At 38.0% G+C, this 14,730-nt stretch overlaps 1 protein-coding gene across 1 annotated transcript in view; it reads right to left on the bottom strand.

Annotated features, from left to right (window-relative positions):
- Nucleotides 1-5,874, bottom strand: part of LIMS1 (LIM zinc finger domain containing 1) — a 150,027-nt gene extending 144,153 nt beyond the window's left edge. Inside the window, exon 1 of the mRNA XM_027621533.2 lies at nt 5,551-5,874. Coding sequence (XP_027477334.1) covers nt 5,551-5,582 — 32 coding nt within the window. The 5' untranslated portion in view covers nt 5,583-5,874. The remainder of the gene's footprint in view (nt 1-5,550) is intronic.
- Between the last annotated feature and the right edge of the window lie 8,856 nt (nt 5,875-14,730).

The following is a 14,730-nucleotide window of genomic DNA, read 5'->3' as shown; positions in this document are numbered from 1 at the left end:
TGTGTGTATGTAAACATTTTTTATAAACATCTTTAATCCTTTCTCTCACTTTATCATACCTACCCCTCAGACATCCTGGTAAGACTCCAGACTTCAGGTGTCTCCCACCCCCAACACATCCGTCAGCATTCAAACTCAATTTCTAGCACCCTTTTTCCTACCCCACACAGAACACACTATTCAGAGCCTGATTTATCTATAACTTCCCAACCCCTATCTATGTTAAATTTTCTTGTGGACTCCTCAAACTCCAAAATATGCTCCAACATGAAAAAAATAAAGAAATATGCAGGAAAATGCTTCCTCCTCTCCCCCGGTGAACTCCAGTGTGGAAATGTCTGATGAGATCAAATAAAAGAGAAGAGATGATGTTGGTATGGGGGGGGGGTAAAACCACTGTGGGGCAGAATGCACAGTGTGTGCAGCAGGAAGAACAGCCCTTGCTTCTCAAGTATCTTAAAATTGAAATTTTTAGAAGGTAACATGGCAACAGTCCAGCATGTAATGTAGATGATATTCCTGTGGGTGGGAAACCACAGCTTAAAGCATAATTACAAGAAATGTAAAATCGACAAACAGCCTGAGATGTTTTGCCTTCTATTTAAGTGCAACCTTAACTAAGAACACGACCTACACTGGGGTTTATTTAAATGATTATCTGAAGAACAAACATAACACTATTAAAAATAGAGACTCTAGGGGGCGCCTGGTTGGCTCAGTTGGTTAAGCGACTGCGTTCGGCTCAGGTCATGATCCTGGAGTCCTGGGATCGAGTCCCACATCGGGCTCCCTGCTCTGCGGGGAGTCTGCTTCTCCCTCTGACCCTCCCCCCTCTCATGCTCTCTCTCTCTCTCTCTCTCTCTCATTCTCTCTCTCAAATAAATAAATAAAATCTTTAAAAAAAAAATAGAGACTCTAAGAGCAAAGCTTTTCTCTCCCATTATAGATCTGCTTTAGCTGTTGAAGGTTCTCTGACCCAATGAAGGGGCAGAAAGGCCCTCTCTAGGAAGAAAGGAAAGCTCAAGTGCTGTACCCACATTTGCCAAGAGAAAGAGCTGTCCAGAAGATGGTTCCAGGGGTCACCACAGAGGAAAGGGATGGGAATGATAATATGTGGAATCCAAATATAAAAAGTGAACAAACCAAACAGAAACAGACTCATAAATACAGAGAACAAACTGGTGGTTGGTTGTGTGTGTGTTGGGGGGGGGGTGGTGTCAGGGTGGAGGACTGGGAACAAGGGCAAAACAGGAGAAGGGGATTTAGAGGTACAAACTTCCAGTTCTAAAATAAGTCAAGGGGATGAAAAGCTCAACAGAGGGAATATAATCAATAATATTTTAATAACATTGTATGGTGACAGATGATAATTGCATTTATTATTGTGGTATTTTGCAATGTATGGAACTGTCTAATCACTATGCTGTATATTTGTACATCTGAAACTAATATAACGTTGTATGTCAATGATAAAACTTTTTTAAAAAATTCAAAGACAACAGTCCTGATCAGTTGTTTTCTCTAAGCTTGTAGGGCATGGAACAACCAGAACTGATGGTTATCTTTCCACCACCTAATTTTCACTGGTTTTCTTAAAAATGAAGAGCCCAACTTCCTCACCCATACAAAAAGGCACAGAGCACTGAAGTTTTAGTACTCACTGCCATGACATTTTTCCTTTTCATAACAACACTGGCTATCTTGTCAGGAAAATCCTTAAGGGCAGAAAACTGCTTTTTTTTGTAGTGGTTCTTCAAGTCTTAGTAAGTCCCACTAAAACTCCCCCAAACTAGAGAGCACACAGAACAACAAGCCTTTAATACATATTTTAAGAAAAATCTTTCTATATAGTCTTTTAAAAATATACCAAATATCCACCTCCCTCATCATTTAGGATTATGTCATTATCAGCGGTTCTCCAAATGTGGTCTCAAAACCCTGGAGGAGGTAGAGGTGGTGGAGGTATCTCCAAGACTTTTACAAGAGGTCTGGGAGATCAAATCTCTTTTCATAATACTACTAAGAAGTTCTGAAAAAGTTGCTGTAGTCTTTTGCACTGCAGTGACACTTTCACTAATAATGCAAAAGCAAAGGTGGGTATAAGTGCTGGTTGCTAAGTGGTGCAACTGAATTCTTTACCTCCATGGACTTGCAGGAAAAGAATGCCAACTTCCCTTTTAAACATCCTTGATGAAAATGGTACAGCCACAGAGTACCTGGGTGGCTCAGTCGTTAAGCGTCTGACTTCGGCTCAGGTCATGATCCCAGGCTCCTGGGATCGAGCCCCGCATGGGGCTCCCTACTCAGCGGGAAGCCTGCTTCTATTCCTTTCTAGCTCCCCCACTGCCTGTGTTCCCTCTCTCGCTGTCCCTCTCTCTGTCAAATAAATAAATAAAATCTTAAAGAAAGAAAGAAAAAGAAAGAAAGAGAAAAGCAAGCAAGCAAGCAAGCAAGAAAAAGAAAGAAAGAAAGAAAGAAAGAAAGAAAGAGAAAGAAAGAAAGAAAGAAAGAAAGAAAGAAAGAAAGAAAGAAAGAAAGAAAGAAAGAAAAAGAAAAGAAAGAAAGAAAGAAAGAAAGAAAGAAAGAAAGAAAGAAAGAAAGAAAGAAAGAAAGAAAGAAAGAAAGAAAGAAAGAAAGAAAGAAAGAAAGAAAAGAAAGAAAAAATGCTACAGCCACTTCGGAATAGTCCAGCAGTTTCTTAGAAAGTGAAACACGAAATTACCATACAACCCAGAAATTGCACTCTTGGATATTTATCCCAGAGAAAGGAAAACTTGCATCTACATAAAAACCTGTCCACAAACGTTCACGGCAGTTTTATTACTAAGAGCCCAAACCTGGAAACAGACTAAATGTCCTTCAACTGGCGAAAGACTGTTCCATACTTGTAGCATGGAGTACTATTCAGCCATGATGAGGAACTATGATATGCACAACTTGGAGGCATGTCCAGGGAATTAAGCTGAATTTTAAAAAAGGCAACCCCAAAAGGTTATATGAGTCTACTTATATAAATTTTGAAATGACAACATTTTAGAAATGTTGAACAGATGAGTGGTTTCCAGGCTTTAAGAAGGAGGAAGAAAACATGGAGGTGGGTGTGGGTATAACATGGCAACATGAGGGATCCTTGTGATGCTAGAACTCACTGTTCTGTATTTTGACTGTGGTGATAAGACACATGCACCAACACTTGTGGTAAAATTACACAGAACTAAATACACATACACACACCCAGATGACTACAACTGGGAAATCTGAATAAGACTGATGGATTGTATTACTACCAACATGGTTGTGATACTATACTACTTCTTTGCAAAATATTATTATTGGGGAAACTGGGTAAAGGATACACTGGATCTCTCTGAATTACTTCTTATAACTGCATCGGAATCTATAAAAATTTCAATTAAAGATTGCATACCCATGTTCATAGAAGCATTATTCACAATAGCTAAAACACAGAAGCAACCCAAGTAACCATCAAAGGATGAATAAATAAAACAAATGAATGCACACATACAATGGAATATTATTCAGTTCTAAAAAGTCAGGAAATTCTGACATGCTACAACATGGTTGAACCCTGAGCACATTATGCTAAGTGAATGAAATAAGCCAATCACAGAGAGACAAATACTGTGTGATTGATTCCATTTATATGAATTACCTGGAACAGTCAAAATCAGAGACAGAAAACATAATAGGAGTTACCAGGGGCTGGCAGGAGGGAGCAACAGAAAGTTGTTATTTAATGGGTATAGAATTTCAGTTTTGCAGGGGGAAAAGAATTCCAGAGATAGATGGATGGTGGTAATGGTCATCCAACATGAATGTACTTAATACAAAAAAAAAAAAAAAAGAATGAAAGAAAATAAAAGAAAAAAAGGAAAGGATTGCTAACAGCAAATTCAGGATGGGACCAGGATGAGATCAAGGAGGGACACTAGATCAGTTCAAGGGTCTTAAAAGGAAACAATTTATATTCTTTATTCATACTGTGTAGCCACTGTAACATTATTCTTTATATCTTATATCTTAAATTTTGTATCGACTTAATATTCAGTAAATTTTTCAAAAACAAAAAAATGTCCTGGATGAAGTGGTACAAATTATTAACATTATTAAATCTTGACCCTTGACCTTCTTGTTACTTGTGATGAAAAGGGAGGTATGCATAAAGCAGTTCTGCTGCATACCAAAGTAAGATGGTTGTCTCCAGGAAAAGCATGTGTCACTGAGTGATGAGGTGAATCAAATGCTTTCTTCATGGTATACCATTTTTACTTGAAATAATAAGTGATAAACTATGGTTTTTAGACTTGTATTTGGTAGACATTTCTTGGAACTCAAAAAAGTGAGCCTGTCACTTTGAGGAAAACAACTGACAGTAGTTTCCTGCCAATAATAAAAATCAAACTTTCGAGTGAAATTCAGAATGAGAGGAAACTTGTTCCCACCGCCTAGAGTGTGACAGGTTCTCAATACTTCAAAACTTTTCTAATGAAATCAGTGGTGATATTGACAAATATTATCTAGTGGTATTGTATGATGAAATGTGTCAGCATTTGGAAGATCTGCCTAACTCTATGAACCAATATTTTCCAAATGACAAACATATGATGTTACAATGGGTAACAAGTCCATTCACACTGCAAATCAGACCAGTGAATTTTTATGTAGGAGTGAAAAGTTCACTGGTAAGGCTTCAGATTCCACATCCAAACTAATCTTTAAGAAACTACCATTTATCTAGTTTGAATGTAGTAGCAAAGAATATCCACAATTATCTGCAAAAGCTATTAAAACACTCCTCCCTTTCCAACTAGGTAGGTATTTGTGTTAAGACCAGATTTTCTTCACACAGTGCAGTCAAAAAACACATCGCAACAGACTGAATGCAAAGCATTTAGGAAACTCTGGTTGTCCTTCTACTATGCTAGACATTTAAGAGATTTGCAAAATGTAAAAGAACACCATTCGTTGCACTGATTTTTTGTTTAGGAAAATACTATTTTCATAAAAATGTTATGTAAATGTCTCAGTTTTCACTTCTAATCCAGTAAATATCTATTGGCATAACATCACAAGCAAAAAGTTCTTTTATTTTTTAAAATGGGTGCTAAGACCAAGACGTTTGTGAGCCGCTGGTCTGTATAACGTGTTCCAACGGCTAGAACATGAATTATTCGCTCAACAAACATCTGTTGTCGGGTGCTGTGCTAAGCCCTCGAAGTGTTTAGGCGACAGTGGACACGTCACCAATAACTAGTGGAACCTCTCACCAGGGGCCGCCAGCCCGGGTCGGAGCGCGCCACGGGGGTAGTGCGGAAGCGTGGCTGCGGGCGGCTGGGCCTGGGGGGACACGGCCCAGCTCTGCGCCCGGCTCCGCGGCCGCCGAGGGGCTCGGACGGAGGCCGGAGCACTGGGAGAGAGGCCGCCCACCCACGACCGGCACCCAGGCCCGCGGGAAGGCCGGGGAATTGGTTCGCCGCCGACGTGGCGGGTGCCGAGCGCAGCGCAGTTGCGACGGCGCCCGGCCCTTACCTGTTGGTCATTCCTGCCGCCACGCCCAGCATCTCTCCGCAGTCGGCTTTCGTCCCTCCGCACCTCCGCTGCCCGCGCCACTCCGACCGCCGTCTCCTCCCTCGCGCAGCGGCCGGCTACGGGCGGGCTGGCGGGCGGGCCGGCGGCAGGAAGGAGAGGCGGGCAAGGGGCGGGGAAGCCGCCACCGCCCCCCGCCCTCAACCGGCAAATGGTTGGGCGCGCCGCGCGGGGGCGCGCGCGGGGCAGGGGCGAGGAGAGGTAGGCGCGGGGGCGGAGCCCCCGGCGCGGGAACCCCTGCCCCCTTCCCGCCCCACCTCCGGCCTTCCCTCGGCCGGGTTCCCGGCCTGGTTCCGCCACGGCCCCGCCCCCGTCTGGCTCCGCCTCACACCCTCCCCTTCCCCGAGCATCGTCCCACCTCCGGCCGGTCCTCGGCCCCGCTCCTTCCCTAGCCTCCGCTCCTTCCCTAGCCTCCGCACGGTCCCTGGCACCGCCCCGCCCTGCCCCCCAGCACCTCTCCCCTTATCCCTGTCTGGCCCTGCTCCTACCCGCCCCCGCGTCTCGGCCCCGCCCCGCCTCCAGTTCGTCTTCGGCCTCGCCCGCTCCTGACTTCGCCCCGCCCCACTCCGCCCCCGCCCGGCACGCTACAAAGACCGTACTCGTGGGGCGGGGACAAAAAGCTCCATTGAGAGTCCTCCGGAACCCCAGGGTTGTAGGGGGTGTATCGCCACTGGCCTTCACTGCTCCTCTCGGGTGACTGCACTGCACGCCGTAAGCGGAAGGAACAGCCAGTGTTTTCCTTCTTCGAGACACCTCTGATTCGGCAAGGCTGACGGACCGCCTGGCTCTGCCAGAAGACTTTGGGCCCAAAGTGTGGGGATTCCACTCTGGGTGAGGGGTCCTGAGAAGACTTCAGAAGATGGAGTCAGTTCACCGGACTCTCGGGAGGGATCCTTGTCTGCACTGGCCAGGACTGAATCACTGTATATAAAGCCTGGCACGTTCTGGGGAGCTCTCTAGGATTTCACAGTGTTTACAGATTGTGAATTTGGAAAAGTTAACCTTTCTTTGAGACACTCCGGTCTTGTCTCCACATTGTTTCTTCCCTTACTGGTTCTCATCCTCTTCCCCCATTACCTCTACCCAAACCTGGAATCTGCCAAGGATGAATGTAGGTTATTTATACTGAGCATAAATATAAATGATCTCTTAAAGGTATCAGATTTTGTAACTAAATTTATTTCTAATTATAGAAAGAAAACTGTTTCCCACTGTCTATGTATACGCGGGGTGGGCACTGATGCCTTTGATATCCTTATACCAAAATTAATTCTAAACAGAGCAAATGTTTACATGTTAAAAAAAGGCATATAAAAATATTAGAAGAAAACAACGGGAGAAAAAAATTAAGATTGCTGTGGAGAGATACTTTCCAAATAGGATATAAACCCTAGAAATCATAAAATTAAAGATTAATAAATGTAACCAAATAGGAATATTAAAAATTCTGCATAGCAAACAAATAGCAACTACAAAAGGTCTAATTTCCTTATTACAAAAGGAGTCAGTAAGAAGAAGTTCAACCATTCAGAAAAATAGACAAGGTATATACACAGGTTTCCACAGAAAAAGAAAAATAGGAATGAGTTTTAAAAGTACAAGAAGGTGTCCAATATCATAAATAAAATTTTAAAACACCATTTTTCACATAAAGGCAAAGATTAGTTTGGCAATATGCTATTTTGATGAGAATATAGGGAACACAGACAGGTACTTTGATTTACTGTTGATGGGAGAGTAAATCTACACAATTTTTACTGAGGACAGAGAGGACTAGCTATCATAATGTAAAATTCAGCTCCACTTGACCCAGAAAATCCACATTTTGGAATTTATCTTACAGATGTGTTACATGTACGTAAAAACGATGTACAAGTTTTAAAGATATCTGGGAAACTAATTATAAACTAAATGATATAATGACTCGGATTTTCTTTAAAATAAAATGTGGGGGGTGGGGGAATGTAGGTAGGAGTGTCAGTGAAACAAAATTGGCCAGAAATTGATAACTGTTCAGGTGGCTCATTGGTACATGGAGGTCTTCATATTAGTTTGCCTACTTTATTGTATATTTGAAATTCCATAATGAAAAGGTTTTTTTAAATGCAAACCAGAAAATTGTAAAATGAGAGTCTGCAGTTTTGTTTTTAGGAGCGACTGAGACAGTTTATTTAATCAGGATATTAATTAAATAAATTATAGTTTCCATATATAATACTACACAGCTGTTAAAAAAATAAGAATGGCTAACAAGTATATGAAAAGATGCTTAACATCACTAATCATTAAGGAAATGCTAATCAAAACCAAAATGAGATACCACTTCACCCCCAGTAGAATGGCTATTATCAACAAGTTTTGGTGGGGGTATGGAGAAGTTAGAAACTTGTGCACTGTTGCTAGGAATGTAAAATGGTGTAGCCACTGCAGAAAACAGTATGGTGGTTCATCAAAAAATTAAAAATAGAATTATCCCATGATCCAGCAATCTCACTTCTGGGTATATGTATCCAAGAGATATATATAGCAGAATTTAAAGCAGGATCTCAAAGGGATATCTGTACACCCATGTTCATAGCATTATTCACAATAGTCAAAAGTGGAAACAACCCAGGCGTCCATTGCAGGATGAATGGATAAACGAAATGGGTATATACACACAATGAAGTATTAGTTATAAAAAGGAAGAAAGTTCTGACACATGATACAACACGAATGAACCTTGAAGACATTATGCTAAGGGATATAAGCAGACACAAAAAGATACTGTATGAGTCCACTTATATGGGGTAACTAGAGTGGTCAAATTTATGGAAACAGAGAATAGAATGGTGGGCGTCAGGTGTTGGGAGAGGGGATTGGGGAGTTATTGACTAATGGGTGTAGCATTTCAATTTTGTAAGATGAAAAATTCTGGAGGTTGGTTGCACAACAATGTGAATCTACTTAACACCACTGAACTGCACACTTTAGACTGATTAAACTGGTAAATTTTATGCCATGTATATTTTCCACAATTTAAAAAATAAAGATAAGGCAGATGATATGCAGTAATAAAGAATGATCTCTGTGACATATTTTAATTAAGGAAATAAAGCAAGGGAGAAAAATGTGTTTAGTATGCTATCACAACACACACCCACTTGTATATGTAGAAATATCTGGAATGATAAGATATACAAGAAACATAACAGGAATTGAATCTGTAGAAGGACTAAGGATTAAGAGAGGGGAACATGCACACAGTGTGTATTTCCTTAATGGAGTATTATATATCCAACAAAAATTTGTTATAAGACTGTAGCAATATGAGAAAATATGCAATATGATTAATTGTATGGGGTAAGTTAAAAATTTTATATATAATGTGTGACTTATAAGTAGATTAAAATGCTTAGAAGTTGTGTTTTGCTTGAAAACAGTCTATGTGATGTTTTTCTACATTTCTGTTTTTCAGAAAATCATGTGTATTAGTTTTTGGAGGAAAAATCAACATCAAAAAATTTAGAGGCTTTATTTTGTCTTGATTTCTCATCTCCTGACAACTTTCATCTCCCACTTCCCTTGGAACAAGCACTTATTTTTTGCATGTATATGATCAATAATTAATATTTTACTTCATCTTCCAAAAGGGACTCAGTGTCTTGTTTAATCGTTGTTATGCTTGTATTTCATAAAGCAGATTTCTTTATACAGTACCTTGCTTCCAACATGCTGTACTTTGTGATCAGTTAATCTTGCTCTCATGTCAGGATACTTGGCTGAAAACTGTGGCTTCTTCGTGGTTTCTCATTAGTGGATTTAAAGTAGTAGCTCATCTTTGTCATAGTCATCCTGTCTCTGGGGGAATGTACTGTCTGGGGGAGACTACTTCCATGGTTGACCAGTGTCTGTCACAAAGACATGGAAAAAATATTGTCTGTAGGTCTTGAATGGGAAATTAAATTTCTTATTGCTCCTATTTCTACAGTTTCCCAGGATGAAAACACGGATGTCCCCATGACTATTTCATTCATTTTTGTTGACTCTCATTACCAGCTTTCAAAAATGAAATTTGGTATTTGTAAGTTTGTGTGTTATATGTAGGTGTATACACACACACACACACATCATGGTTTTGCAAGCATTTTGAAGGTTGTGTTCACAATAAACACTTAATATGGTTTTTCTTTTTTTCCAACTTCATTAATTTCCAACAGATAACTATATAAGAAGAGGGCAGGAGAAGGGCGTTTATTTGTCCCCAAAGAGTGGAGCATCAACCACCATACTGCTTCCTGTGCCTATGAATTTGGTCATTCTAGGTACTTCGTATAAATACAATCATACGGTGTTCTTCCTTCTTTCTTTCCTTCCTTCCTTCCTTCCTTCCTTCCTTCCTTCCTTCCTTCCTTCCTTCCTTCCTTCTGTTTCCTTTCCTTTCCTTCCTTCCTCTCTTCCTTCCTTCCTTCCATGTAAGCTCTATGCCCAACATGGGTCTTGAACTCACAACCCTGAGATCAAGCGTTGCATGCTCTACTGACTAAGCCAGCCAGGTGCCCCAGTATCTGTCCTTTTGTGACTGGCTTATTTCACTTAACATCATAACATCCTTAAGGTCCATCCACATTGTGGCATGTGTTAGCACTTCTTTCCTTGTTAAGGCTAAATAATAGTCTACTGTATAGCATATATCATAGTTTTAGAACTGGTATTTATGTACACTGTGAAATACCAAAGTTACATATATATGTGGGACTCATTATATTCTGGGCTCATTATCCTAGTCTGTTAGTCAATTTGTCTATCTTTGCGACCTCTCTTAACTATTATGGTGTTGTATAATTGTTGATATTTGTTAGGGAAAGTTCCTGGTTCTTGATTTTCTTTTTCAGACGTCCCCTGGCTATTGCCCTTTCCTGTTCTATGTACATTCTGCAATCATTTTATCAAGTGCCAGAAAAATCCTATTGCATTTTGGTTGAAATTGCTTTGAATCTACAGATTAATTTGGAAAGAACTGACATCTTTGTGATATTGAGTTTCTCTACTCAAAAATCTGGTCTTTCTATTTACTTAAATCTTTAAAATATATTCTAGTAACTTTTGTGACTTTCTTTCTAAGGGTGTTTCATTTGTTACATTTATTCCTAGTACTTGGTATTCTCTGATTCACAATGGTGTCTTCCAGTTGTTTGCTGATAGTACAATGAAAATACAACTGACTTTTAAAATATATTAATCTTGTAATCAGCCCACTTGTCAGGCGCTTCTATTTTTTCTAATAATTGATCCATAGTTTGTGTGTTTTAAATGTTAACCAACATATCAGCTGCAAATAATAAATTTTATTTTTTCTTTTACAGACCTTATGCCTGTAATTTCTCTTATTTTCTTGCACTATATAGGGCTTTCAATGCCACAGGAAATCAAAGTAATTAAAGTGAGCATCATGATATCATTTCTGATTTTAAAATGAATTCTAACAGTGTCCAGTTAGGATGGTGTTTATTCCTCATTTTTCATACATAGTCTTTCTTTGTAGAAGAATTTTTTCTCCATTTGTAATTTACTAAGAATTTATATTAATATATTTTTAATTTGGTCAAATGCCTTTTCTCTTTTTATCTGTTAATGTCATAAATTATACTTATGGATTTTCTAATATTAAACTATCTTGCATACCTAGCATAAACCCAACTTAATGGTGTATCATCTTCTTTATATATAGTTGGAATCAATTTGTTAACTGAATTTTGTTTCAGAATTTTTAGAACTACTGTTGACCCTTGAACAATGCTGGGTTTAGGGGCACAGACCACCCACATAGGTGAAAATCTGCACTTTTGACACCCCAAAACTTAACTACTAATAGCCTACTGTTGAACAGAAGCCTTACCAATAACATAACATAGCAATAAAATAACATAAACATAAAATCGATTAACACATATGTTGTATGTTATATGTATTCTATACTGTATTCTTACCATAAAGTAAGCTAAAGAAAAGACAATGTCATTAAGAAAATAATAAAGAAGAGAAAATAACACAGTACTGTACTGTATTTATTTATAAATGCACATATAAGTGGACCTGTACAGTTCAAACCTGTGTTTTTCAAGGGTCAACTGTATAAACAACCATCATAACTTTATTACATGGTTTCTAGGGTTTTAGATCAAAAACATCGATATTGTAGATTGTGGGTGTGTTAAGAACCCTCAGTGGTCTTTCTGGTAGTGACTTAAGATTGTTTTTTACCCATCAATTTCAATTCTGTTAACCAAACAATAGTTAACTTTCTTGTTCAGAGTTGACATGAATCATATGTCTCAGGATCTGAATAAGAAACCCGTGGACAGTTAGTTGTTTAATGAAACTGCTTCAAATTTCAATCAATGCATTTTAATGCTATTTGTAGATTATGTGTGCTCTATTTGTTTTTTTTAATACTAACAAAATTTTTCAGTTTATCAGTATTTGTTTCAATGTTATATATCAAATATATAAAGGAAATGTTATGTTTTATAGCATAGCCATGAATACTTAATACATATACAATGGTGTATACTTAATAATAAATCAAACAAGGTTAGGCCTCAAATTTTTTAATAATAAGATGCATATAAATATAAGAGAACATAAACTATATGAAAGCATAATTTCATAGAACATTATAAATTCTCCAGGATATGGAAATATATATTTTACTAGAAATGAAAATGCATGTTTGTACCATTTTCAAATAAGATACATTTAGAATGTTTGTGTTTTGGTCTTCTGAAAAGGTCTTTTTAAAAAAATTTTTTATTGTTATGTTAATCACCATATATTACATCATTAGTTTTTGATGTAGTGTTCCATGATTCATTGTTTGCGTATAACACCCAGTGCTCCATGCAGAGCGTGCCCTCTTTAATACCCATCACCAGGCTAACCCATCCCCCCACCCCCCTCCCCTCTAGAACCTTCAGTTTGAAAAGGTCTTTTTATTTACTTGTTTTTATTTTTAAAAACATAAAAGAATTCTAATATTTTTATTTTATTTTATTATGTTATGTGTGCTATATTTGTAACCTACATTTTCATTCTTTAAGAAGATCCTGTAACTGAGATACATACATGTGCACGCACACACACACATGCACACGCACACAGACACCCGAATATGCACATGACTTTTGGTGAACAAAGTGTAGTCTGTACTTGGGTTAGACTGCTCTGGGGAAAGTATTACGTTTTTTTCCTCCTACTTTTTACTACGTGGTAATGTGCAGAGGACAAGTGACCACTGTCCTTGTGGTCCACTGCTAGCATGTAGCACCTTTCACTTTCTGTTATCACAACATTGCTCTGATTTTACTAGTGTGGATTTTGTTGGTTTCGTTAATGAATAGTTTATTTTACCCAGTAAAGACAATCTTTTAAGCTGTGCTTATGGATTCAGAAAGAATGATGAATACAAAGCTATCATATTTATAATATATGACAAGGGAATTTCCTCACCATCACCCTGCCCCGAGTTTGGCATTTCCCATTTGTTTTGCTTCTTTTGTTTTTTAGAGCTTTTGCCTTTTAAGTTTAAAATTTTTGCTTATGTAGACATTTAAAAATTTTATTTTGTAAAATTCTTTAATCTTTTCTTTTATGAATCTCTTCCCCTTTTGCTTTTATGAGTAGAAAAATATTCCCTATCCATTGATTATGTAAATTGTCATTAACACTCAAATGATATATTTTTAAATTTTTTTATTTCACTATAATTAACAGTGTTATATTAGTTTCAGGTAGACAACATAATGGTCCAACAATTCTACACATTACTCAGTGCTAAGTGTATGATAAGTACAGTATGATAAGTGTAGTCACCATCTGTCACCAAACATTATAATCTTATTGACTATTCCTTATGCTGTACTTTTCATCTCTGTGACTTATTTATTTTGTAACTAGAAATTTGTACCTCTTTATTCCCTTTATCTATCTCACCACTCCTCATATGCCTCCCCTCTGGCATCCACCTGTTCTCTGAATTTGAGTCTGTTTTTTGTTTGTGCCTTTTTTCTTTGTTTTGTTTCTTAAAGCCACATATGAGGGAAATCATATGGTATACTCTTTAGGTCCATCCAGGTTGTCACAAATGGCAATATCCCATTGTGTTTTTATGGCTGAGTAATATTCCATTGTGCATATATGTACACACACACATACAATTCCCTGTGCTATATATATACCACGTCTTTATTTACCCATTCATCTATTGATGGCTACTTGGGTTGCTTTCATATCTTGGCTATTGTACATAATGCTGCAATAAACATAGGGGTACATATATCTTTTTGAATTAGTGTTTTTATTTCCTTTGGGTAAATGCCCAGTAGTGGAATTACTAGATCATATGGTAGTTCTATTTTTAATTTTTTGAGAAACCTCCATACTGTTTTCCACAGTGGCTGCACCAATTTGCATTCCCACCAATAATACAAGAGGGTTCCTTTTTCTCCACATCCTTGCTAACACTTGTTATTTTAAAATAAAATTCTTATATTTAGTGTTAAAAAATTGCTACCCCAACAAAATTTCTTATTGCTAATTATTTAAACTCAGCCCACTGTTACGAACCTGTTGAAGAAATGACCTTCCCCCATTATTTCAAACATGGGATTTCTGCTAAATACTACCTAGTGGAAGTTGGATATTAGGAAAAATAGTCTTATCTTTGGTTTGCATTGTTCAACAAAAGCCAATGGACATTTTAATTTTCAAATGATGATATTTTTGTCCTAAAGTTTAAGTATGAAAAGAATGAAAATCCAAATCAATATTTATGAATATACCACATAGTTCTAGTTTTGTTTTATTTTTTTAATTTCCTTTTTAGCTACTCCCTAACAGTAAAGCACTGGTGACTTGTTTTGCAGAATCCTTGCAGGTTTCCTGGAAGCCTGTAGCAACACTTTATCTTTTCGTACTTGCTCTGTGCTGCTTCAAATCCCTAAGCTTGATCTTTAAACACTGGAAAAGTTCAGTACTATTTTGCAGAAGCTTTCCAAAGTCAAGCACAAATTTTTTATATTTAAGATTTTTTTTATTGAAAGTCATCTTATTGTGATGATTTAGGGCTTTTAAAAAATTTTTATT

Source organism: Zalophus californianus, chromosome 8 (genome assembly GCF_009762305.2).
Source record: "Zalophus californianus isolate mZalCal1 chromosome 8, mZalCal1.pri.v2, whole genome shotgun sequence".
NCBI lineage: Eukaryota > Metazoa > Chordata > Mammalia > Carnivora > Otariidae > Zalophus > Zalophus californianus.
Note: the sequence above shows the minus strand (reverse complement) of the source record. Positions and strands in the feature narration are given on the sequence as shown.